Below are 23,604 nucleotides of genomic sequence, written 5' to 3' on the forward strand. Positions count from 1 at the left end.
TATTGAACACGCTTACTGAAATTTAATTAATACTTTGTACAAAGGCCTATGTTGGTGATGACTGCTTCAAGACTCCTCCTGTTTGGAGAAACTAGTCTTATGCATTGCTCAGGTGCAGTGATGCGTTACGTGCTCGAATAAGGTGTTATCCGAGCACGCTCAGGTGCTGAGTATCTTCAGCGTGCTCCAAAAAAATATGTTCGCGTCACCGCAGCTGCATGTCTCGCAGCTGTTAGAAAGCCGCACCACATGCAGGTATTGCCTGTTTCTTAGGCAATCCCTGCATGTATTTCGGCTGTATAACAGCCGCAAGACATGCAGCCGCGGTGACACGAACATATTTTTCGACCACTGCGAAGATACTCTGTTAGCACCCGAGCATGCTCAGACAACACCTTATCCAAGCATGTTTGAGCATCACTACACAGGTGTGATTTTGGCCCATTCTTCCACCTACATTTTTATCCCTACTAATGGTTTGTTGTGACTCCAGAGAGCACAGAACAACTTCCATTCCTGGCATCAATTTCTGTCATTCTTCCACACAAACACTCTTCAAATCCTGAAGGTTCCATGGGCTACTTCTATGAACTCTGAGGTTTAGTTCCTTCTCTAAATTTTCCATTGGATTCAGGTCAGGTGATTGGCTCGGCCATTCTAGCAGCTTTATTTTCTTTCTCTCAAACCAATTGAGAGTTACCTTAGCTGTGTGTCTGGTATCATTGTCTTGCTGAAATATCCACCCTGCTGGTAGATGGCAGAAGATTTTTTCAAGAATGTGTCTGTACATTTGTCCATTCATCCCTCCTTCAGTGAAATTTACCAGTGCCGTATGCTGAAAGACAGCTCCACAGCATGATGTTCCCACCGCCAAACTTCACTGTTGTTATGGTGTTTTGGGGTGATATCCAGTGCCTTTTGGCCTTCAAACATGGTGTATATTATGGCATCCAATTTTGGTCTCGTCTCATCTCTCATCTGACCAGATTATATTTTCCCAGTATTCCACAGGCTTGTGTAAATGTTGTTGAGCAAATTTTAAACGCGCTTGAACATGCTTTTTGTTCAGCAATGGAGTCTGGCGTGGTGAGCGTGCATACAGGCGATAGAAGTTGAGTGCATTAGTTATTGTTTTCTTTTAAACAATTGTACCTGCTGATTCCAGGTCTTTCTGTAGCTCTCCACATGTGGTCCTTGGCTCTAAGACAACTCTTTTGGTAATTCTTTTCACTCCTCTGTCTGACGTCTTTCAGGGAGCACCTGGTCATGGCCAGTTTATGAAGGCATGATGTTTTTTTCCCTTCTGGATTATGGCCCCAACAGATCTCACTGGAACCTTTAGTAGTTTAGAAATTCTTCTGTAACCAATACCATTAGTATGTTTTGCAACAGTAAGGTTCTGAAAGTCTTGAGACAGCTCACTGGTTTTACCCATGATGAGATGTTTTTTTCTGTGCCACCTGTTATGACAGTGTAGCAACTCACTCTCGAAAATAAGTCACACACTAAAAACTGTAACTGACCCTGTCGGTTCCTGAACAAACTAGAGATCCCAACCCTGTAGTTCCTAGTGGTTCCTGCGTGAGCTGAGACAGCCCTAACCACAGACTAGCCTATGGCAACTCTGTTCTATACTGCCTGAAAGGCCATCTAGCGTTTCATGCTCCTCCTAAATAATCTGAAGCCAGAGCAGAGTGCAAATTACCTACAGAAGGGAAAGTGTGCTGAAATAGAAGAGATCACAGAGTAAGAAAAACAAACCCTGAAATACAAAATAAAGCATTAAATACATACTGTTAGAGAATATGCCGCCTACTTCCTAAAAAGAAACACAAGATAGGTGCAGGGTAAAGAACATAAACAGCAGAGAGATAAACCCCAGCTGGTCTTTCACTGACTGGCTTAAACAAAGCAAATGAGACTATCATTAGCAGAAAATAACAGCTGGGGAAAGTATATAAAGCCGCACTCAAAAGGTGATAGGACAGAAAACACCTGTTACACCTTTTCTCCGGGTGTTTAGTTTCTGTTACCCTAAAAAGACTGAAGCAATGAGATCTGCTGTGGCTCGGCGGACAGAGAAGCCGACCACAAAGCACAGTCTCAAGGGTTGGAACCCAGACGCATGACAGCACCTTGATAATGAAATACCTTTTATAAGCAATCAGTTAAACCAGCTGATATTTTTCATTAAGTGTCAGGATTTCTTTTTAATTACTGATAGATTTCAGCTGGTGTCATGACTTTCCATGGCTTTTTGCACCTCTTTCTTCATGCGTTCAATAAATTTTTCCTGTGCCATTTCTCATTATTACACAAAACTTAATTTATGGACATATATGGTTGGATTTCTTTGCCTTTGTGGATTGTATGGGTTGTTACTGACATCTGATGAGAATTTCATGTCAATAGCAATGTACAGTCGTGGCCGAAAGTGTTGGCACCCTTGAAATTGTTCCAGAAAATGAAAAATTGCAAATTGTTGCAGTTACACATGTTTTGTTATACACATGTTTATTTCCTTTTTATGTGTTGGAAAACAGAAAAAAGGCAAATTGGACATAATTTTACACAAAACCCCAAAAATGGGCCGGACAAAATTGTTGGCACCCTTAACTTAATATTCAGTTGCACACCATTTGGAATAAATAACTGCAATCAATCATTTCTTCTAACCATCAGCAAGCTTCTTACTCCCCTCAACTGGAATTTTGGACCTCTCTTCTTTTGCAAATTGCTCCAGGTCTCTCATATTTGAAGGGTGCCTTCTCCCAACAGCAATTTCAAGAACTTTCCACAGGTGTTCAAAGGGATTTAGATCCGGACCCATTGCTTGCCACTTCAGAACTCTCCAGCGCTTTGTTTCCATCCATTTCTGGGTGCTTCTTGAAGTATGTTTGGGGTCCTGGTCTTGCTGGAAGACCCATGACCTAAGGTGCAAACCCAGCTTTCTGACACTGGGCACTACATTGCGACCCAAATTCCTTTGGTAATCTTCAAATTTCATGATGCCTTGCATACAGTCAAGGAACCCAGTGCCAGAAGCCGCAAAACAACCCCAAAACATCTTTGAACCTCCACCATATTTGACTGTAGGTACTGTGTTCTTTTCTTTGTAGGCTTCATTTCGTTTTTGGTAAACATTATAACGATGTGCCCTACCACAAAGCTTTATCTTGGTCTAATCTGTCCACAAGACGCTTTCCCAGAAGAATTTTGGCTTACGTACATTTTGGCAAACTGCAGTCTAGCTTTATGTCTCTGTGTCAGCAATGGGGTCCACCGAGGTCTCCTGCCATAGCGTTTCATTTCATTCAAATGTCAATAGTTTGCGCTGACATTGATGCACCCTGAGCCTGCAGGACAGCTTTCGAACTTGATTGGAGCTGCTTATCCGGACTATCCTGCGTTGCAACCTTTCATCAGTTATTTCTATGCTGTCCATGTCCAGGGAGATTAGCTACAGTGCCATGGGTTATAAACTTCTTGATTATGTTGTACACCGTGGACAAAGGAACATCACGATCTCTGGAGATGGACTCGTAACCTTTAGATTGTTGCTATTGTTCAGACAATTCTCTTCTCTTTCCTGGTCTCCATGCTTAGTGTGGCACACACAGACACACAATGCAAAGATTGAGTCAACATATTCCATTTTTATCTGGTTTCAGGTGTGATTTTCATATTGCCCACACCTGTTACTTGCCACAGGTGAGTTTGAACGAGCATCACATGCTTGAAACATTTTTGGGGTTTTGTGTGAAATTATGTCTAATTTGCCTTTTTTTCTTAGTTTTTTTTGTTGTTCCAATACATACAAAGGAAATAAACGTGTTTAACAAAACCTGTGTAACAGCAATAATTTCCTGGAAGAAATACTTCATTTTCTGGATCAATTTCAAGGCTGCCAACACTTTTGGCCATGACTGTATTTACTTAGAAAATTGATGACGTGTTCAATACTTATTTTATGTACGCTTCAAATTATTTCATAATAATAACAATTTTTATTTCTGTAGTGCCCACATATATTCCGCAGCACTTTACAATTCAGAGGTATCTGTGAGCTGAGTCATGCTACCTGACTTTGGAGCCATTATTGCAGACATATGTTTTATTGTGAAACACTACAGCAGGTCAGCTTACTAGGATAACTAGTCACAGAGGTATGCCCCCTGTTCCGCTCATGTAGATTGACAGTTCTTTCCCTATGTCTATTGTCAGTCTGGCTTAGTAGGATGTGGAAAAACCGACGGGGACATAGTCCTTTGTTCTGCGTCTCTCCGCCTGTAATAATAGAGCTGGTCTTCTAATTCATGCTGCCCGTGGTTTGGGCAGCATGAATCGGGTGTCAGGACCTCCTTAAAAATTCCAGCATGTAGGCGTGTAATACCTTCTCCTGAGTTGGAGCCGCAGCAGTCGTGCAATATTTTTGGGGTTATCCCATTCCTTCCTCAAGCCATGCAGCAACAATCAGGGTGCATGAAACTTGTTTAGAATTGGTTCTATAATTTTGTAGCATCATAGCTGCCCCTTGATAGAATAAGGTCTCCTTATTGCGGAGGCCTGTGATTGGTTGCAGCTCTGGTGAAGGGATGTTATTGGATATGTCTCGAATGATGTTTTGTTCAAGTCACCTGACCACTGCAGCCAATCCCCCAGAGGTCATGTGATGACAGAACAAGACTTAATCCCTTCCTGTCCCAGTGGAGACCACTAGGGCGACCAAGACTGAAGTGACACTGATTACAGCTGATGCGTATATCTCATTTTATTATCATCCCTGCCATTTGAAAAATTTTGAAGGGGGGGGGGTTGAGCAACCTCTGCGTACAAATAAAAAATAAATTTAGGGATTGGATAAATAAGGTGATGACTTCTAGAAGGAATCTGGTTAACAGATATACTCCCTCATTACCCCACAAACTTTGAACATAGTGGAGAAGACTCTGAGTGATAGAGAACCTTTATACAGTGGTGGATGGTCATATGTAAATTAAGTTACAAAATTAGGTAAAATCAGGTTGGTAAGTCCAGCCTTCATTTATATCAGTCCAGTCAATTTGATTTTAGCCATTATCAGATCTAGGAAATGTGAATGTTCCTTAGGTTTTATTACCGCACTTTCTGTTAATGTTCTGCTAATGTTCTCCTCTAACTTCAATACTGTTCCTACTGTAGTTCTAGGAATTTCCTATTCTTCTATGTATGATGAGGCAATGCAATTAGAGAATTGGCATAATGCCCGTAGACATGTAACTACGACCTCCAGAGGCTGCTATTGAGTAAGAGTTAGGGAAACCTGAATTATGGAGGTGCATTTATACTGAAAAATATTTATTTTGCGGAAGGAGTTATTGATCCACTTTCTAGCCAAATTTCTACAATGCTCTAAATTATGTTCTGACCTAAGCAATTGCTAAAAAAAAATCCCCAATGCTTTTCCCCTTGCTTCATTTTAAACACTGGGTAGCGGTGTCACATCCATAGCTTTTAAGATGGTGGTGTTACCCCCCTGCTCTGGCCTTTTAACTAATAATCAGATACCGGCAGAAAATTCCTCATATCTGCACATGCACTGAACCATAAATGGTAAATCATGGGACTGCGGCCATCTTGATTAGACCCTGATGCCACTGTCCAGTGTTTATATTGCGGACCCCTGGGAATTGTAGAACCTTAAAATACAATAAAGGATGAAGCAATGAGGTCTTTTATGATTGCTTAGGCAGGCACACCGCAGATTAGGACGGTGTAGAAATTTGGATAGAAAGTGGCTATCCCATTCAATAAAACATATAATGTAGAATTATAATTTAACTTATATGGAATAATTAAATACATTCATTTATAATTATAATTTTTATTTGTACACACTAAGTAGACATGTAATGCTCCTTCCCCTATGTATTTTTCAATTAAAGGGGTTACTTTGGGGCATTTGTTTTAATCATTTTCATGTTTTTGGGGCTAAAGTGCAATTGGGTTTCATAAAACATTTTGTACGATTTGGCTTTTAGTCTCTTTTTTTCCCCCTTTCCCTGCATATTCAACTTTATGGTCTGTGGTCATAAATCAGCTTAGAGGCGCTGGAAAAAGACAGATACTTACACTAGACCTTGATAGTGGGCTGACTAACTGATTCTCAGTTAACTCATTCTACGGCCAGAAATAGAAAGTGCAATATTAAAGCTATAAAAGGCAAATTTTGCAAATTTTATAAAGAAACCCAATTGCAAATCTCATCATTAGCCCAATTTACATTAATTAAAAAAAAAAGTTACCAAAGGTGGACACCACCATTAAAGGGAATCTGTCACCAGGTGTTTGCTTTGTAATCTGAGAGCGGCATGATGTAGAGGCAGAGTCCCATGTATCACTTACAGGGCTCCTTGCTACAGTTTTGATAAAATCACTATTTTACCTGCTGCAGATATAACAGTTCTCTGAATGCTCTGTATAACACCGCCCGCAATACTGATTGGCAGCTTTATGTGTACACTGTGCATAGGCAGAAAGCTGTCAATCAGTGGTGGGAGCATGGATATACAGAGCAGGACTACATGACAGACAGCTAGCCCTGTATTGATAATCTCCTGCTAATAAAACACTGATTTTATTGAAACTACAAATGGCATCCTAAGAAGTGACACATCACTTGAATAGGGGTCTCTGCCCCACATCATGCTGCTCTCAAATTAAATAGCAAAAACCTGGTTACAAATTCTCTTTTAAGCTGTTCCATACGTTTGCCATATCATGTAATAGTCACACCATTCTCACTAATGATAAATAATTTTAATAATAACTATAATTATCTCTAAAATATATTTCAATGCCTTATACTGTAAAGGAGTCACATCTTTTTCCTTTTTCTCATTCATTTACTGTATAGATGGAAAGCATGAAGACCTCTGCAGCTTGTGTGTCAAGTTGTGGAAGACTTTGGATGATGGCAGCATGTTAGGAAAGAGATGCAAAAGGCGATCCCACGTCTTAAAGACGTTGTACAAGCTGGTTGGTGTTGGGTCAGATAGACTTGGTCTTACCCTGGCTAAGTTAATTCTAGAGGTAACTGTCATGCAGTGAATATGTATGCCTCCAAGCTTCTGTAACTATTCAGTAAATTGGCAAATTCTTGATATGTTAGAACAGTTACCACTTTAGTAGAGAAAAACATATGTAATAATGCTGCAGTTCAATATAACGTCATATTGTTCTTGTGCTCATCTACATACTGGGGAATACGGCACTGTGTGTTACTATGTTGTATGTTATTATGTTGTAAACTAGCTGTGACTAAGAGGTCTATTTTTTTCTTGTTCAATTTAATTATTTAAGAGGTTGTCCACTACATGTTCATTGATGACCTATCCTTAGGATAAGTAATCAATGTCTGATCGGCCGGGGTCTGATCAGCTGTAATCTGTGTCGTCGTCGGTGCTTGCCGTTTTCTGGTAGTGGCCGCGGCGGGGTACTACACAGTAAAACAAGAAAAAAGAAGTATGTAAAGACAGGGATCACCAGTAAGATCAAAACGAAATATACATAAAACAAACAATCAAAGGATAAAAACAATTAAAAAAGCATAACTCTTAACCATATATCAAAACCACAACATGATACTGTTCTGGCCAATCCTCAAGTATATATGTCACCAATTTGTAACTAAACAATCATATATAGCACATCCTGTTAGTCCTATAGCATAATGATAACACAATATATTTGTACTTGTAGATCAATATCATACAAGGTGATACTCACATGGTGAAATACATGAATGTACCATGCTGTAGGCACAATTCACAAATATAAATTGAAAATCTGAAATAAATTGCATAGGGATGTTAAGAATAGTGATAGGCTGCTGCAAACTGCAGTCACAAATCAAGGTATGATAGCTATAGGTGACCTGTGAAAATAGAAATGAAAAAATATATATCAGTGGCGCTCCTCGGAATAAACCGATAGGTCTGCAGCGAATTTAAACAAAACCACAATTGTCTAAAATTACAAATTAAATAAATAAAATAATTCGCGCTGAGCTGTCGGATAAAAAGAAGAGGGAGTAGATTTGTCAATAAAATAAGTTTATTCGAAGCAAGTAAAAATGCATAAATAACGCTATTTAAAAAGTCATTGTGAATGTGTCCCAAGAGGTAGATAGGTTAAAATTCAAATTGATAGTAGCCAGTCAGTGTTATCAGAGGGACCATAGATTAGCATTAATTCCTAGAGGGGAAAGAGAGGAGGTGTATCAGTTAGGAAATGTTATTGCTCTTATTACCGAGACTGGTGAAGAGGGATAATCCTTATGACGATGAAAGTCTTACCTCCTGCTCAATATAGATGATTGCAGAGGTCAGCAAGAATGCGAGCATAAGTGCACGCTGCAGGTACTGCTGTTATCCTTGAATTATATAGATAGTATTGGTTTACCTCGGGGGCTGTTGAGCGATGTTGGGCGGCAGGATGGAAGCAGAGCCCCGGCCGGTGGCTCTATGCTTCCGACGGTACAACCTCGTTGGCGCGCAGACTGCAGTGAAGCTGGCGAGACGAATAGGACCTTGCGTGACGTCACTAACACGTGATGATCATGTGATTGCTCAGGCTACGGAGCGCTACTATCTATATAATTCAAGGATAACAGCAGTACCTGCAGCGTGCACTTATGCTCGCATTCTTGCTGACCTCTGCAATCATCTATATTGAGCAGGAGGTAAGACTTTCATCGTCATAAGGATTAATACTTACGTCCACTAGAGGTACCTACTACTTCCTACATTGGGAACACATCCTACCCATAAGCGCACTTATTGGACATACATTATCTTTGGGTATATAATCTGTCTGACACTCTTAGTTGCTGACAGCATATTGGGTCCACCTACCTATTCATCAATAAGAACGATTTTGGTACTAACACCCATTGGGGAGACCTATATAGAATTGCATTTATTTTAGTTTAGTCACCATATTTTACTTCCCTCTAGGAAAACTAAGTGCTCTGCTCTACCTTCAATAAGATCCTTTTTTATCTAGAAGTAATATCCCAGGATCAAACACAGAACTTCTACATCAGGTATCCTGTAGGATTAAATACCATAAAAACATAAGATATTATTTTATAATTATAACTCTATTATAAATATATACTTTTTAATTTCCTGTAAAATAGGTACCTATATATTCTAGCCACTTGGATATCACTCCCGGCGAGAATAAGCAATATGGGAACACACTTATACGAGGAAGGTAATTATCCCTCTTCACCAGTCTCGGTAATAAGAGCAATAACATTTCCTAACTGATACACCTCCTCTCTTTCCCCTCTAGGAATTATTGCTAATCTATGGTCCCTCTGATAACACTGATTGGCTACTATCAATTTGGATTTTAACCTATCTACCTCTTGGGACACATTCACAATGACTTTTTAAATAGCGTTATTTATGCATTTTTACTTGCTTCGAATAAACTTATTTTATTGACAAATCTACTCCCCCTTCTTTTTATCCGACAGCTGAGCGCAAATTATTTTATTTATTTGACCTGTGAAAATACACAGAAAGGGTACTACACATCCGCCTCCTATTGATTTTGAATAGAAGGCAGATGTGCAGTACCAAGCCTCGGCCACTATCAAAAGAGGGCCAGCTCCGCAAATGAGTGAGTACTGGTGGCCGGCATTTCCGACACGAATAACAGCTGATTGGCAGGGGTGCCGAACCCCGGCCACTCAAACATTGATGACCTATCTTTTAGATAGGTCATCAATGAAAAAGTAGTGGACAACCTCTTTAACAGCAAAACTTACACAGTATATTATTTCTGCCACTTGATACCATACATTATTTATTTATTTTTTTTAATCAGATAATATCCTTTGTGGCTGAGTCACTGGTGATATATGTGAAGGGAAATATGTTTCACTGCGGCTACTAGCTTCAGTGAGCTAAACCTACAACTTTTCCTCCAGTATGTTATGTGTTGGGGGTTAAACCACCATTGTAGGTCCTGCTCCACCTGCCAGATAACCACGCCCTCCTCCCACTACCTGTGATAGAGGTCCCCTTTGAGAGGATTGCCTTGGACCTCGTGGGTCCCCTAGTTAAATCGGCCCGGGGCCACCAATACATCCTGGTGGTCATGGACTATACGACCCGGTACCGCGAGGCGGTACCCCTAAGGAACTCGTCAAGTAAGAGTATAGCCCGGGAACTGGTCCATATTTTTGCCAGGACAGGTCTACCAAAGGAGATTTTGACAGACCAAGGTACCCCCTTCATGAGCAATGTGATGAAGGAGCTGTGTAAGGTCCTTCAGATTGCCCAGCTACCGACCTCAGTTTACCATCCACAGACGGACGGCCTAGTGGAGCGCTTTAACAAGACCTTAAAGGCAATGCTCAGGAAGGTGGTTGAGAAGGATGGGCGAGACTGGGACTACCTGCTTCAGTTTCTGCTCTTCTCCATCAGAGAAGTTCCTCAAGCCTCCTCTGGCTTATCTCCGTTCGAGCTCCTTTATGGTCGGCATCCAAGAGGACTCCTAGACATCGCCAAGGAAATCTGGGAGACTGAGGTCACACCCAAGCGGAGCATCATCGAGCATGTTGCCCAGTTGCAGGAGAGAATGGCGAAAGTGATGCCCATCGTGGAGGAACATCTCCTCCAGGTGCAGGAAGCACAGGCAAGGGTGTATAACTGATCAGCGAGGCTGAGGCAGTTCCAGCCTGGGGATTGCGTTCTGGTGCTTATTCCCACCGTCGAGAGCAAGTTCCTGGCCAAGTGGCAAGGTCCGTATGAGGTGGTGGAGAAACTCAACGAAGTGAACTACAAAGTCCACCAGACTGGCCGAAGAAAGCCACACCAAGTATATCATGTGAACTTGCTCAAGCTGTGGTGAGATCGGGAAATGGTGGGGGCTCCTTGTTTGGGAGCCAATCCCAATGCCAAAGTGGAGGACGTCACGATAGCAGACTCTATCACCGGCACAGAAGCAACAGTGTAGAGAGCTGCTGCAATGGAACCTTTACCACTTCTCTGAGTTGCCGGGGTGTACGCACGTGTTCGAGCATGATGTGCTGACGGAAGCGCATGTTAGGGTAAACCTTAAGCCCTATAGGATTCCTGAAGCCTGCCGTGAGGTGATCTCAACTGAGGTGAAGAGGATGCTGGACCTCGGTGTTATAGAGGAATCAAAGAGTGGATGGTCGAGTCCCATCCTTCTCGTGCCAAAGCCTGACGGGGAGTGGAGGTTTTGCAATGACTACCACCGGCTAAATGAGGTATCCAAGTGTGACGCATACCCGATGCCACGCGTTGATGAACTCATCCAAAAGCCTTGGACCTGCTAGGTATATTACCACCCTTGACCTGACGAAGGGCTACTGAGAGATCCCCATGTCCCAGAGGGCCAAGGAGAAGACTGCTTTCTCAACACCTGATGGGTGTTTCCAATACACTTGAATGCCTTTCGGACTGCTGGAGGCCTCAGCCACCTTCCAGAGGACCATGAATCGGATCTTCGGCCCACATAAGTATGCCGCAGCCTATCTTGATGACATTGTCGTCTTTAGCCCAGACTTGGCTAGTCATCTACCAAAGGTACAGGTGATTCTGGATGCTCTTAGGAAGGCTTGATTTATTATACATCCAAAAAAATGTGCCATTGGAAAGGAGGAGGCCAAGTGCTTAGGCTTTGTCGTCGGGAGAGGCGAAATTAAGCCACAAGTCAATAAAGTCGAGGCAATCCAGAACTGGCCGCAACCGCTCTCCAAGAAGCAGGTGAGAGTGTTTCTTGGGATTGTGGGATATTACTGGCGGTTTATCCCAAATTTTGCCATGATGGCCGCGCCACTTACGGATCTTCTCAAAGGCACCAAATCAACGATGGCGAAATGGACGGTTGAAACGGAGACGCCGTTCCACCAGCTGAAACTGGCACTGTGTAAGCAGCCGATCCTGGTCGCACCAGAATTTAATAAAGAATTTGTGGTCCAGACAGACGCTTCAGAAGTTGACCTAGGAACCGTGCTGTCTCAAGAGATAAATGGGGAAGAGCATCCCATCCTGTATCTGAGCAGGAAGCTCTCTTCCTGCAAGAAAAACTATGCTATAGTAGAGAGCGAATGCTTAGCCACAAAATGGGCCGTAGATACGCTAAGATATTACCTACTAGGCCGGAGGTTTAAACTGGTGTCAGACCATGCCCCTTTGAGATGGTTGAGGTAAAAGAAGGGTGAGAATGCCTGGGTTACTAGGTGGTACTTAGGTCTCCAGGACTTTAATTTTCATGTGGAGCATAGACCCGGGAAGTTACACAGTAACACTGATGCCCTCTCCAGAACTCCCTGTTTGGTGTCTGAAGGTGCCCAAACCCCCAGCTTTGGGCAGAGGGGGAGAATATATGACCGACTCACTGGTGATATATGTGAGGGGAGCTATGTTTCACTGTGGCTGCTAGCTTCAGTGAACTGAACCTACAAATTTTCCTCCAGCGTGTTATGTGTTGGGGGTTAAACCACCATTTTAGAAGGGAGTGTTTTTTGTGTGAATGACATTGAGAAGGGCGGGAGGTCATTCACCATATCTCCACCTCAGGGTGTGGCTGGGCAAGTTAAATGCTCAGTCACTGTTTTTTTTTCTGTGTTGTGAGTTTGGAGAAGGAAGTCTCCAGACTCTGAAACTTCAGCTCAGGAAGAGCTGAAGTGTGCTGCAACTGAAGTGGGCGAATCACACACACATATGGACTGTTCTATCGTTTATCTTTTGTTTTACTGTTACACCAGCAAGGCTGTGTTTATTTTGCTGAACCTGCAGTGCTTCATGCTGTTTTAAATAAACCTGCAGATGAAAACGTTCCTGAGTCTACCTTTGGAAGCACCCGAGTGAGTCGTCTTACCACAGCTTATTGAAAATTTTGAACATTACAACAAAAGCAAGGCAAATAAGCCCCCACAACCCACCCCTTCCTCCTCTCTTCTGGGCATCTTAGGACAGAATTTGCACCAAGACTTACAGTATGGACCAATTATTGTACAATGAATTGACAGCGTTGGAGTTTATTAACCTTTAGTCAGCTGACTGTTACATCCAAGAGTCTACTTGTTATTTCTGATGTCAAATACACTCAATATACAATAGTATTAAACATCATGCACCTATAGGGTTACAAACTAAGCTTAATTATGAATTGGGCTACCAAAAATCTTTCCCAAATTTTTTTATATTCATGTAGGACTTTTGTTTTTTTATAAACTCCCTCCTCTAGATGCACAAGCTTCTGCATTTTCTCTATAAATTCCCGTAGTCCTGGGGTTGATCCATCAAGCCATTTTGCCGCTATAAATTTCCTAATTTGATAGTATTCTTTTAAGCACCACTCTTTCATTTTCATCTTCAGTTACCCCATCAACATGGCCCAAAACACAGAATGGTTGCATAGGAATTTTAAGGTCAAACACATTATTCACATAATTTATAGTCTGGTTCCAAATATTCCCAAGCGAGCTACATGCCCAAAACATGGCTATTATATAAGCGGGTTATCCCCCACATCTTGCGCATGAGTCATCCGAACTCACCCCTATCTTAAAAATAAATTCAGGGGTTTTATACACCCGATGTAGTAAATACAATTGTGACAGCCTCTGGGCCTCGCTAGTGGACAAAACATAACCCTTTCCCTTATCACCCCCCCACCCCAACATCAAGCATCCTGAGCAATATTAATACCCGGAGGTGAAACATGTAGCCGATGGGGCCCTTGAAACCATACCAAGGAAATTAAGCTCCTGAACAAACAATAACATTATTACAGCCTACCCAGAGAAAATGTTTCGGAATTATGACAATTACCCCCACTTGAATATTTTTCGGGTGTGCATATATAACTAGATAACTAGGCATTATACTATATGGTACACTAGAATATAAGCAGAACATTCACATAACTTAGCGTTTTTTTAGTTGACGTTCATGGATACTTAACCATCGCATAGCTTCTTTCGGATTATTAAAGAAATGAGCTTCATCTAAAACAGTGACTCTCAATCTCGCTGGATACAACATGGCGTATTGGAATTTTAATTGGCGGAGTCTCTTCTTCATGTCTTAAAATTGAGCCTCCATTTTTGGGATTTCTGCCAAAAAATCTGGAAAAAATTGGATACTTTTGAGCCAGCAATATGGAGGTCTTGAGATGTCCTCGCCAATTTCAAGATTTTATCTTTATCCTTGAAATGAAGAAATTTAATTTAATATCGATCTTGGCGGTAAGGGCCTGGAGGGGACTCTATGATCTCTTTCAATTGTAACCAGATTGGAAAGTTTGTCCTTGCTAAATGTAGGAATTAAGCAGCCCTTAAATAAGTTGATTTGGTCATTGCCCTCCACCCTCTCCGGTACTCCCACAATGTGAACATTATTTCGCCGCAGCCTATTTTCAAGGTCGTCTGTTTTATTCAATAAAGCCACAATATTGGTCAATGTTTTTTTCACTTCCTTGGATAATGGTGGCAAAGTATCCTCAATTCCCGCACATGGTCTTCCACTGCAGTGAGAGAGTCTCTATTTTTTTGCATATCTTGTCTAATGATAGAAACGCACATCTTTTTTTTAAACTCTAATTTTTATTGAGATTTTTGTAAAATTACAAATAATATGCATATTGAAACAACATTCACATGTACGGCAGAGTAAAACTCAATGAAACTTTTCTCTATGGGAGGGCATAAAAAGCAGAGATCCAGCAGACAACTACTGGCAAAATCTCAGCAAACCCATAACAATCAACTTAATACTAGATTCTATTACCCAGCCATGTTCAATCTATAACATAACCAAGGACTAACAACAGACAAAAGACACAAGAACACAGGGAGAATGAGGAAATATGGGGAGGTGTAAAGAATTGTCCAATGTGTTGAGCCAAAAATAATCCCACGGCGCCCAAATTGACTCAAATAATTCAACCCCTGAATTCAGGACAGCTGTCATATATTCCATCCATCCTCCTAATATCAGAAATTCTGTAAAGTAAGTCCTGAAAAGAGAAAAGAAAAAAGAAAAAAAGTGCTCACCATACTTTAAATCAATACGAGCCTGCCTTCATCATAGTGAGTGCCATGTCCATAGCTGCTGACCCACAGAAAACATCCAAAGGAAAACAAAGGGGGATAGGCACATCCAAATAAAATCTTCAAGCTTTATTTATATCCATAAGGTTAAAAGGTTCAACATGATGATGGTAAGTCACACTCTGATGCGTTTCTGGCAACTACTGCGCCCTTAGTCAGGAAGCCCTTCCTGCACTGTAGTAGATAAAATAGCCACCAGCCTATCAAAGGCAGACAGCTGACATCGGCGCGCACATCGCAGGCCTATGACGTTACTGCCATACGCTGGCCCGTCCTTTCCACCAATGAAGCAGAAACTGCGGAGAGGTAAGAAGAATCTTTTTATTTTATTTTCTTACAGAAGAGTGCAATATGGGGACCTGAATGAGGGACATTTGGGGACCTGAATTAGGGGCATACAGTGATGACCAAAAGTTTTGCTTTTTTTAAAAAAAAGTGTGATTACTTCTGTCTGGTTTTTGTGATACCATTTTCCTGGTGATGAATTAAAAGTGCATGTAGTTGTCATCATGCAAGACGTTAATTTTAACTAAAATGCTAGGTATGGCCATTTAATTAAAGAAAGCTGACTGACAAATGTTTTACAATGCCATAACTTAGTATTTTTTAGGATAACCTCTCCCTTTAATTACTGCACCACACCGACGGGGCATTGAAGCTTCAACTCGTCACCCTAACTCATCCCAGAGGTGCTCTATAGGTTGTAAATCAGGTGATTGGCTTGGCCATTGCAACAGGCAAACATTTTTCTTTGCTAACCAATTGGATGTGTGCTTAGGAACATTGTCTTGCTGGAATTTCCATCCCCTGCTTACTTTGGTTTTACCATGTGGCAGCATTACATTCTCCAGTATATCCTTGTACATGGTAGCATTCATATTTCCATCAATTCTATGCAGCAGGCCAATGGCAGATGCAGAAAAGCAGCCCCAAACCGTGACATTGCCACCATCATGTTTCACTGTAGGTGTTTGGTACCTTACATCATTACGTTTTCCAACTGGGCGGTATATATAGTGCTTGCCATCACTACCAAACAGATTGAACTTGGATTCATCTGACCATAATACCTTAGACCAATCTGTCTCTTTCCATTTGCTATGTTCTTTGGCAATCTCAAGTCGAACCTTCCGGTTCTTTGCAAAGATGAAAGGCTTCTTGACTGGAACTCGTGCATTGAACCCTACTTCTCTTAGACATCACACCACAGTTTGACGAGTCACTTTGACCCCATATTCTTCATTCATTTCGTGCAAAATCTGTACAGCACTTTTATGGACATCAGTGTAACATCCCTGGCTGCGTACTTGCATAGTGCACCACCTCCCACTATGCAAGATCGCAATCTTACCTGTCAGTCCAGCCTGCAAATCTTGCTCCAGTTCATGCGGTGTGCATGTCTCCTGACTGACTGCTTAGGGCTGCGGCCTTGTTACTTCCTGATTCTTATAGCTGCTGTGGGCGCACCCCTAATGCGTCTCCAGCCTATTGCTGTGAGTCACTGGATATTTAAACCCCCTCTACCCAGTAGGAGGTGCCTGAGCAACACTAACATTCAGTGTGCTCCTTGACTCTGAAGTTGCCAGGTCCAGTTCTGCTTCTTGTCTGTTTCCGCCATCTCTGGGGGCTGCATACCCAGACCTGTTATCTGTGACTTCTTGTCCTTTTCCGCCATCTCTGGGGGCTGTATACCCAGGCCTGTTATCTCTGACTTCCAGTCTGTCCCGCCATTCTGGGGGCTGTATACCCAGGCTCGTTCTTGTATCTCATTGCAGTAGCAGTTCCTGTCTCAACTGTATCCTAGCCTGTTACCTGTTTGTCTCTATGTCCGTACCTTCCCTTTTCCTGCAGTATCTGAACCTGCACCTAACTCCAACTCGTTGTCTCTGTACTTCTGTTTGTGAGTTTTGTGTCCACTCGCTAGTTCATAGGAAATACCTTGTGTGTATCTGGTTCTGCTTGTCCCTTTTCCCTTCCTCCATATCTTTCTGTATTTTCCAGTCTGTTCCATGTGAACAGAGCCCTGTCCTCTCTGCCTTGTCCACCGCACCTGCGGTTTCTCTCCGCTCTGTCTTGCCCACCGCTCCGGCAGTTTCTGTCTGCTCTGACTTGCCCACCACTCCGGCGGCTTCCTTCTGCTCTGCCTTACCCACCGCTCCGGCGGCTTCTCTCTGCTCTGACTTGCCCACCGCTCCGGCGGCTTCTCTCTGCTCTGACTTGCTCACCGCACCAGCGGCTTCTCTCTGCTCTGCCTTGCCCATCGCTCCGGCGGCTTCTCTCTGCTCTGCCTTGCCCACCGCTCCGGCGGCTTCTCTCTGCTCTGCCTTGCCCACCGCTCCAGCGGCTTCTCTCTGCTCTGCCTTGCCCACCGCTCCGGCGGCTTCTCTCTGCTCTGCCTTGCCCACCGCTCCGGCAGCTTCTCTCTGCTCTGCCTTGCTCACCGCACCAGCAGTTTCTCTCTGCTCTGACTTGCCCACCGCTCCGGCGGCTTCTCTCTTCTCTGCCTTGCCCACTGCTCCGGTGGTTCCGCTCTGCTCGGCCTTGTCCACCGCACCTGCGGTTTCTATCTGCTCTGCCTTGTCCACCGCTCTCGCGGTTCCGCTCTGCTCTGCCTTGCCCACCGCACCTGCGGTTTTCGCTCCGCTCTGCTTGCTCACTGCACCAGCAGTTCCCCTCTGCTCTGCCTTGTCCTCCGCTCCGGCGGTTTCGCTTTACTCTGCTTGTCTACCGCATCTGCGTCTCTGTACCTGTCTCCCAGTCTGTACTGGACCCTATCCAGCCTGCGCTCCAACCTGCTAGTACCTCCCGGTCTGCACTCCAGCCGTGCTTGCCAGTATCTCCCTGTCTGCATACCAGCCGTGCTTGCCAGTGCCCATCTGTCTGCATACCAGCCGTGCTTGCCAGTGCCCACCTGTCTGCATACCAGCCGTACTTGCCAGTACCCACCTGTCTGCATACCAGCCGTACTTGCCAATACCCACCTGCCTGTATGCCAGTCTAACCTGCCTGTTCCTGCATTCCCCGGTGTCGGTCAACAACTGTGACCGGGGTCTGACCTGGAGTCGCACCTAGTCCCTCTGCTCGGTTCCTCCTTGGTCCACGGAGTCGACTAGCCGCCGTGCGACCTTGGTCGGATCGGGTTGATACTTAGTTACTCCCCTCCAGGCACTCCTCGGTTCATGGTACAGTGGGATCACTAATCACGCTCACGCCAGTCAGTCCGGGCGCGAGCGTAACACTCAGATACAGATTTTTTCTTAATAATGTGATCAACTCTGGAGGACGGTTTCCGTGGTCGTCCACTTCTAGGTTTTTCAGCTGTTCCATAACCTTCTTTTTCTTTCTTTAATATACGTGACACTTGACTCTGAGAACAGTTGAATTCCTTGTCTACCTCTTTTTGGCTTTTGCCTGACTTCACTCTCAGAGTAATAAGCTTCCTGACATCTGGTGATAAATTTGACTTTGTCTTTGCCATATTTTAACATAAAAATACACACACATACACGCACATAAATAAAAAAAAAAAAATTAGGCAAAATTCCTGTGACAGAATATGCAAAACATTTGGCCCAGCAAATGTTGATAACTAACACATAAGGGGATAAAACAATATCAAACACAATTTTTGCCTTTTATAGCTGATAAGCATTTGCGTCTGATTTACTAAAATCACCAGGAAAATGGCATCACAACAACCAGACACAAGTAATCACACTTTTAAAAAAAGAAAAAAGAAAAACTTTTGGTCGTCACTGTATGTGGACCAGGATGGAGGACATATGGGAACCAGGATGTAGGACATGGGGACCAGGATGGGGTACATTATTACATAAAGTGGTCAGGATGGAGGTCATTATTACAGGAAGGGGCCAAGGATGGGGGACATTATTACAGAAGGTGAGCAGGATGGAAGAAATTATTAGAGGATGAGGGACTTTATTACAGGAAGGTGCCAGGATGGGTCACATAATTACTGTATGGGGGCCATAATGAGAAACACAGATTATTGCTTTATGGGGGGACATAATTATTGTAGGGACAAATTAGGGGACAATATTACTGCTGTCATATAATTTACTTTTGAGGATACAGTTTTCCATGGCGGGAACAAAAGGGAGGTCCTGTTACTGTGCAGGGCGGCACTATGTTGCTTTTTTTCTTCATCTGGCGCAGTGTAGAAGCAGGGAACAAAAGTGGGGAATGTGTTCTAGAAGCGATCAGTTATAGATGAATGTGTGTTATTTTCTGCAGAGTCTAGTCCTGGCTGGAAGAAGTGATAGCAGTTTGCGCCGGGTGAAGATGAATTACTTCAACTAGAGACGTCACTTGGGTATGTATACAGTTTTTTCTTTCAAGTCTACCCCCAAGTGATCGATTGGGTTGAGGTCTGGGGACTGTGGGGGCCAATTCAGCACCTCTACATCATTGTCATTGAACCATAGTACTCAAGTGTTCGAAGTAAATTGTCTTGTAGGATACTCACATATAGCTCAGCATTGAGACCGCCATTGATCCTGGTCAAGTATCCAACACCTTTGGCTGTGCAACAACCCCATATCATCAGGCTTACTCCACTGAACTTGACAGTTCCTTAAATTTCTCGATCCGTTTGCCCCTTTTCCCCTTGTTTCTTCCAGACCCATTTGCACCCATCACAGCCTAGTCTATTGACTTTCGTCTTATCACTCCAAATCACCCGTTTCCAATCTACTGTCCACTTGTTGTACTTTATTTGCAAACTCGAGCCGACGCTTCTTATGACTATATTGAAGTCTATGCTTCTTCACCTTTTTTGGGGCCACCATTCCAGACTTGTGTAACATGCATCGTATGGTGCCTGCATGGACAACTGTGATCTCATTATTATGAAACATACGACCCACCTCCACTGCTGTGTTTGTTGCTCCAGAGCTGATAGATCTTGTTGAGTCGACTTGTTGACTCTGATATTTTGCCTGGACGTCCACCTCTTAGCTTTTGAATGGATGGACGGACTTCATTTTGTATTCTTCCAACTGTCAAGCACTCACATGATGCAGTTAGGCAATTTTCTTGGCCGAGAGACCGTAATCGATGAGCTTGATGTTGCTGTTTCTCTTTTTTTGGGAAATCTTCATGGCTCCTCCTCTCTTCAAACCAGTGACTTTTCGCTTGGGAATCAACCTAATAACATACTGAGCTATTAGGGAATGTGAGTACAGTTTGTAGTACACAGAAAGAAAAAGATTTTCCACCACCAGGAGCAAAACTGTAACAATGCAGTGACATGACAAGAATCTGCATAGCTAATCAAAGGCTAAATAGTTGCAAGTCAAATTTATGTATGAGATAGCCAAGACGATTTTTGTATAAAATGATGGTAGTCTCACGTTCGGAGCAGTAGTGGATGGTGTGATATGGAGCCTGAAAATCAAAAGTTCAAAACATTGTTACTCTTTTGCTTGTCGGTGTATATACTGTACAGTATACAAAACTATGGATGTATATAAGGCGGATTTGTGTATGGACTCCAAGATGTCCCAGATGTATTACAGAATAGGCAGATATTCTACACATGATGTGAACTTGCCCTTGCTTACAGATGTTTTGGACCACAGTCTTAAATTTAATTCATCTAGTAATTGGGTTGACAGTGAGTAGAGACCCTATAATATGCATTTTAGGGTATGTAAATGAGATATTTGCGGATGAACATGGGAAAATGATGTTCGCTAGACTTCTGCATGCTGCAAGAAAATTGATTGCTTCACATTGGTTGTCAGATGTTCCGTCTACACGCAGATAATTCATTAACAAGGTTAATCCTGATGGAAAAAAGTGTATACCTTAAAAGAGGCAGACCGCTTCACTATGAAAAAATCTGGACCACCTGGTGAAATTCTCCAAGGTTAGCAACTTTTGAGCTGTTCAAGAACAGGATATTTCTACATTAAATTATATTATTGTGAAATGAGCCTGTGAAAAGGTTATTTATGCTGTGATGTGTTTGTGAGGTCCCATGGAGGAATCCATGGGTTCTCAGACTCTCATAAAGATAGCAATGTTGGTCCTAGTAGGGGTGATGCTCAACAATTCAAGGACCTCAAGACTACATCAAAGCTTTCTAAATAGAGCTACTTGTACTAAAATGGATACCGACATCTTAGCCATTCGGTTAGCCATGTTTCTTTTATATTGATAGTGAGATTTGTTGTGCATAACGTGTTGGGATGAAGGTGGGAGAAATGAAGTGGAGGTGTTTCTCTTGTTGTATATGTACTGCTTTGTATTTGAAAACTGTTAATAAAAATTATCTGATTTAAAAACGGCACAGTTATCGGCAATAAGCCTAGGAATGCTCGTTTTCGATTTTCACACATTATTAGGAAGCTGTGTGGCATCTGACGAAGGATTAAAATGCTCATTTGTCGGGTGAAACGATCTTTTGGCGGTGCAGTGTCCTTCCTAGAACAATAACCGCCTATGAGCACAAAGGTCTACTACTGATCGTTTTGCATGCATTGTAAACGCGGTCTGCTTGCCATGAAACGACCGCCGTTCAGCAAACAAGCAGCTGCTTGTTTAGTGCCCCAGGTTGGTCCTTGTAAACAAACCTTTACTCAAAGGAAACTATTTTGTAAAGTGACAGTAGGGGTCCGTTTACATAGACCAACCGGCAATACAATACGACTGCTCATCAGTAAGCTTTTACTGATCCTTGGAATGCCTGTTTACACAGGCAGACCAGAGTGAAGCAATGCGCACTGAGCAATCTATACTAGATCGCTCACTGCTCATCGGCTGCCATTGTTCTCTGCAGAACAAACCTTCTTGATACGGGATGATGCTCCGTTGAGAACAAATGATCTTTTATGCTGTATATAAGGTCATTTCACCTGATGAATGAGCGTTTTGTTTGGTGGTCGGCAGCCTGTTTACACGGCAAGATAATAGTTAAATGAGCATTTTTGACAACACTCGTTCACAATTATCTTGCAGTGTAAATGCTCCTTTAGTGCAATGAAATCTGATTAGTCATTGTCTAATACTATGATTCATATGTACACATTTCTGTCTTCTGTTGATTATTTTCCCTCATTCTGTGATTTATGTTTTTGTTTCTTTTGGCCCAGTTGAGAGTAAGTGGCAGAAACCTGTTAAACATCTGCAAGCTCGTATTTAAAATAAGCAGAAGCGAGAATAATGATTGCCTCTTCCAAAGCGATAACATGATGGGTGAGATCATTTATTCCTATTTTATTCTTCTCTATTTTTCACAGAAATGCTAGTATGTCAGGTCTTTTTAACATAGTATGACATCTTGTTTGTCACAGCTTTATTAGAGCACTGGGATGCAAACTTTCACCTGATTTTAAAGAAAATTAACATACCATTTGCAAATGGAGATTAAAGCCATCTATGCACAAACTTGCCCCAAGCTGAACCCAGTCAACCAAATTACCATGGAGCATTAATACTAATTATGTTGTGAAAATATAACAGTACTCCAGGCACATGCTATAGCTTGTTTGTGGTCAAAACTGTAAAAGAAATTGGACGGCATAATGGTTATTTAAAACTGATTTAACAACTGAATGCACTTTAAGGGTATGTGCCCACATAGCGTTTTACAAGCGTATTTGATGCGGAATTTCCGCAGCGGAAACGCTTGTAAAACGCTTGGTAATCTGCACCCCATGATCCCCAATGAGTTTCTGCAAGTTCTATGCCCATGCTGCGGATTTTTCCGCAGCGTTTTTGATGCGCACAAAAATCCGCAGCATGTTAATTAATTTTGCGTTTCCGCATGCGGAATTTCTTTTGCAATGCAATAAAAAACGCAAGGCAATTCCCCATGTCGAAAACGCGCGATAAACGCTTGCGAAATTCCGCATGCGTTTTTCCGGGAAAGGACATGCAGAAATGAAGCAGAAATTTTCTGCTTCATTTCCGCAACGTGGGCACATAGCCTAATAGCTCCTGCTTCTGGTAACATTGGCAGAGCAACTTCTTTTCTTCTGGTCTGCTCTGTCGAGAGGGCATCACTGCCAATGTCATGCTGATTAACAACCAGCTCTCCACCGCCTAACTGCAGGGCGCCAGTTGTTAATCAGTATGATGTCAACTGTGACGCCCCATCGACAGAGCAGACTGGAAGAGAAAGAGCTGCATTGCTGATGTGGGGTCAAAGGAAGCAGGAAATTCACAACCTGTCTAGAAGACCTGAACAGGAGGAAACCTGTTGGTCAGTCATTTATAGTGTGTGTTTGTATACATGTGTGTGAATGTGCCCTGTCTATACATGTGCGTGTGCGTGTGTGTGTGTGTGTGTGTGTGTGTGTGTGTGTGTGTGTGTGTATATATACAGTACAGACCAAAAGTTTGGACACACCTTCTCATTTGAAGATTTTTTTTGTATTTTCATGACTATCAAAATTGTACATTCACACTGAAGGCATCAAAACTATGAATTAACACAT

General features: G+C 42.6%; 1 protein-coding gene across 10 annotated transcripts in view; it reads left to right on the forward strand.

The window, feature by feature from the left end:
• Positions 1-23,604, forward strand: part of ARMC2 (armadillo repeat containing 2) — a 191,335-nt gene that overhangs the window by 132,010 nt on the left and 35,721 nt on the right. For all 10 annotated transcript variants that reach the window (XM_073675823.1, XM_073675817.1, XM_073675826.1 and 7 more), the window contains 2 exons: positions 6,896-7,071; positions 22,258-22,360. In XM_073675823.1, coding sequence (XP_073531924.1) covers positions 6,896-7,071; positions 22,258-22,360 — 279 coding nt within the window. The remainder of the gene's footprint in view (positions 1-6,895; positions 7,072-22,257; positions 22,361-23,604) is intronic.

The sequence above is a fragment of the Phyllobates terribilis genome, unplaced genomic scaffold (genome assembly GCF_046119375.1).
Source record: "Phyllobates terribilis strain yellow unplaced genomic scaffold, ASM4611937v1 Scaffold_3__8_contigs__length_932513732, whole genome shotgun sequence".
NCBI lineage: Eukaryota > Metazoa > Chordata > Amphibia > Anura > Dendrobatidae > Phyllobates > Phyllobates terribilis.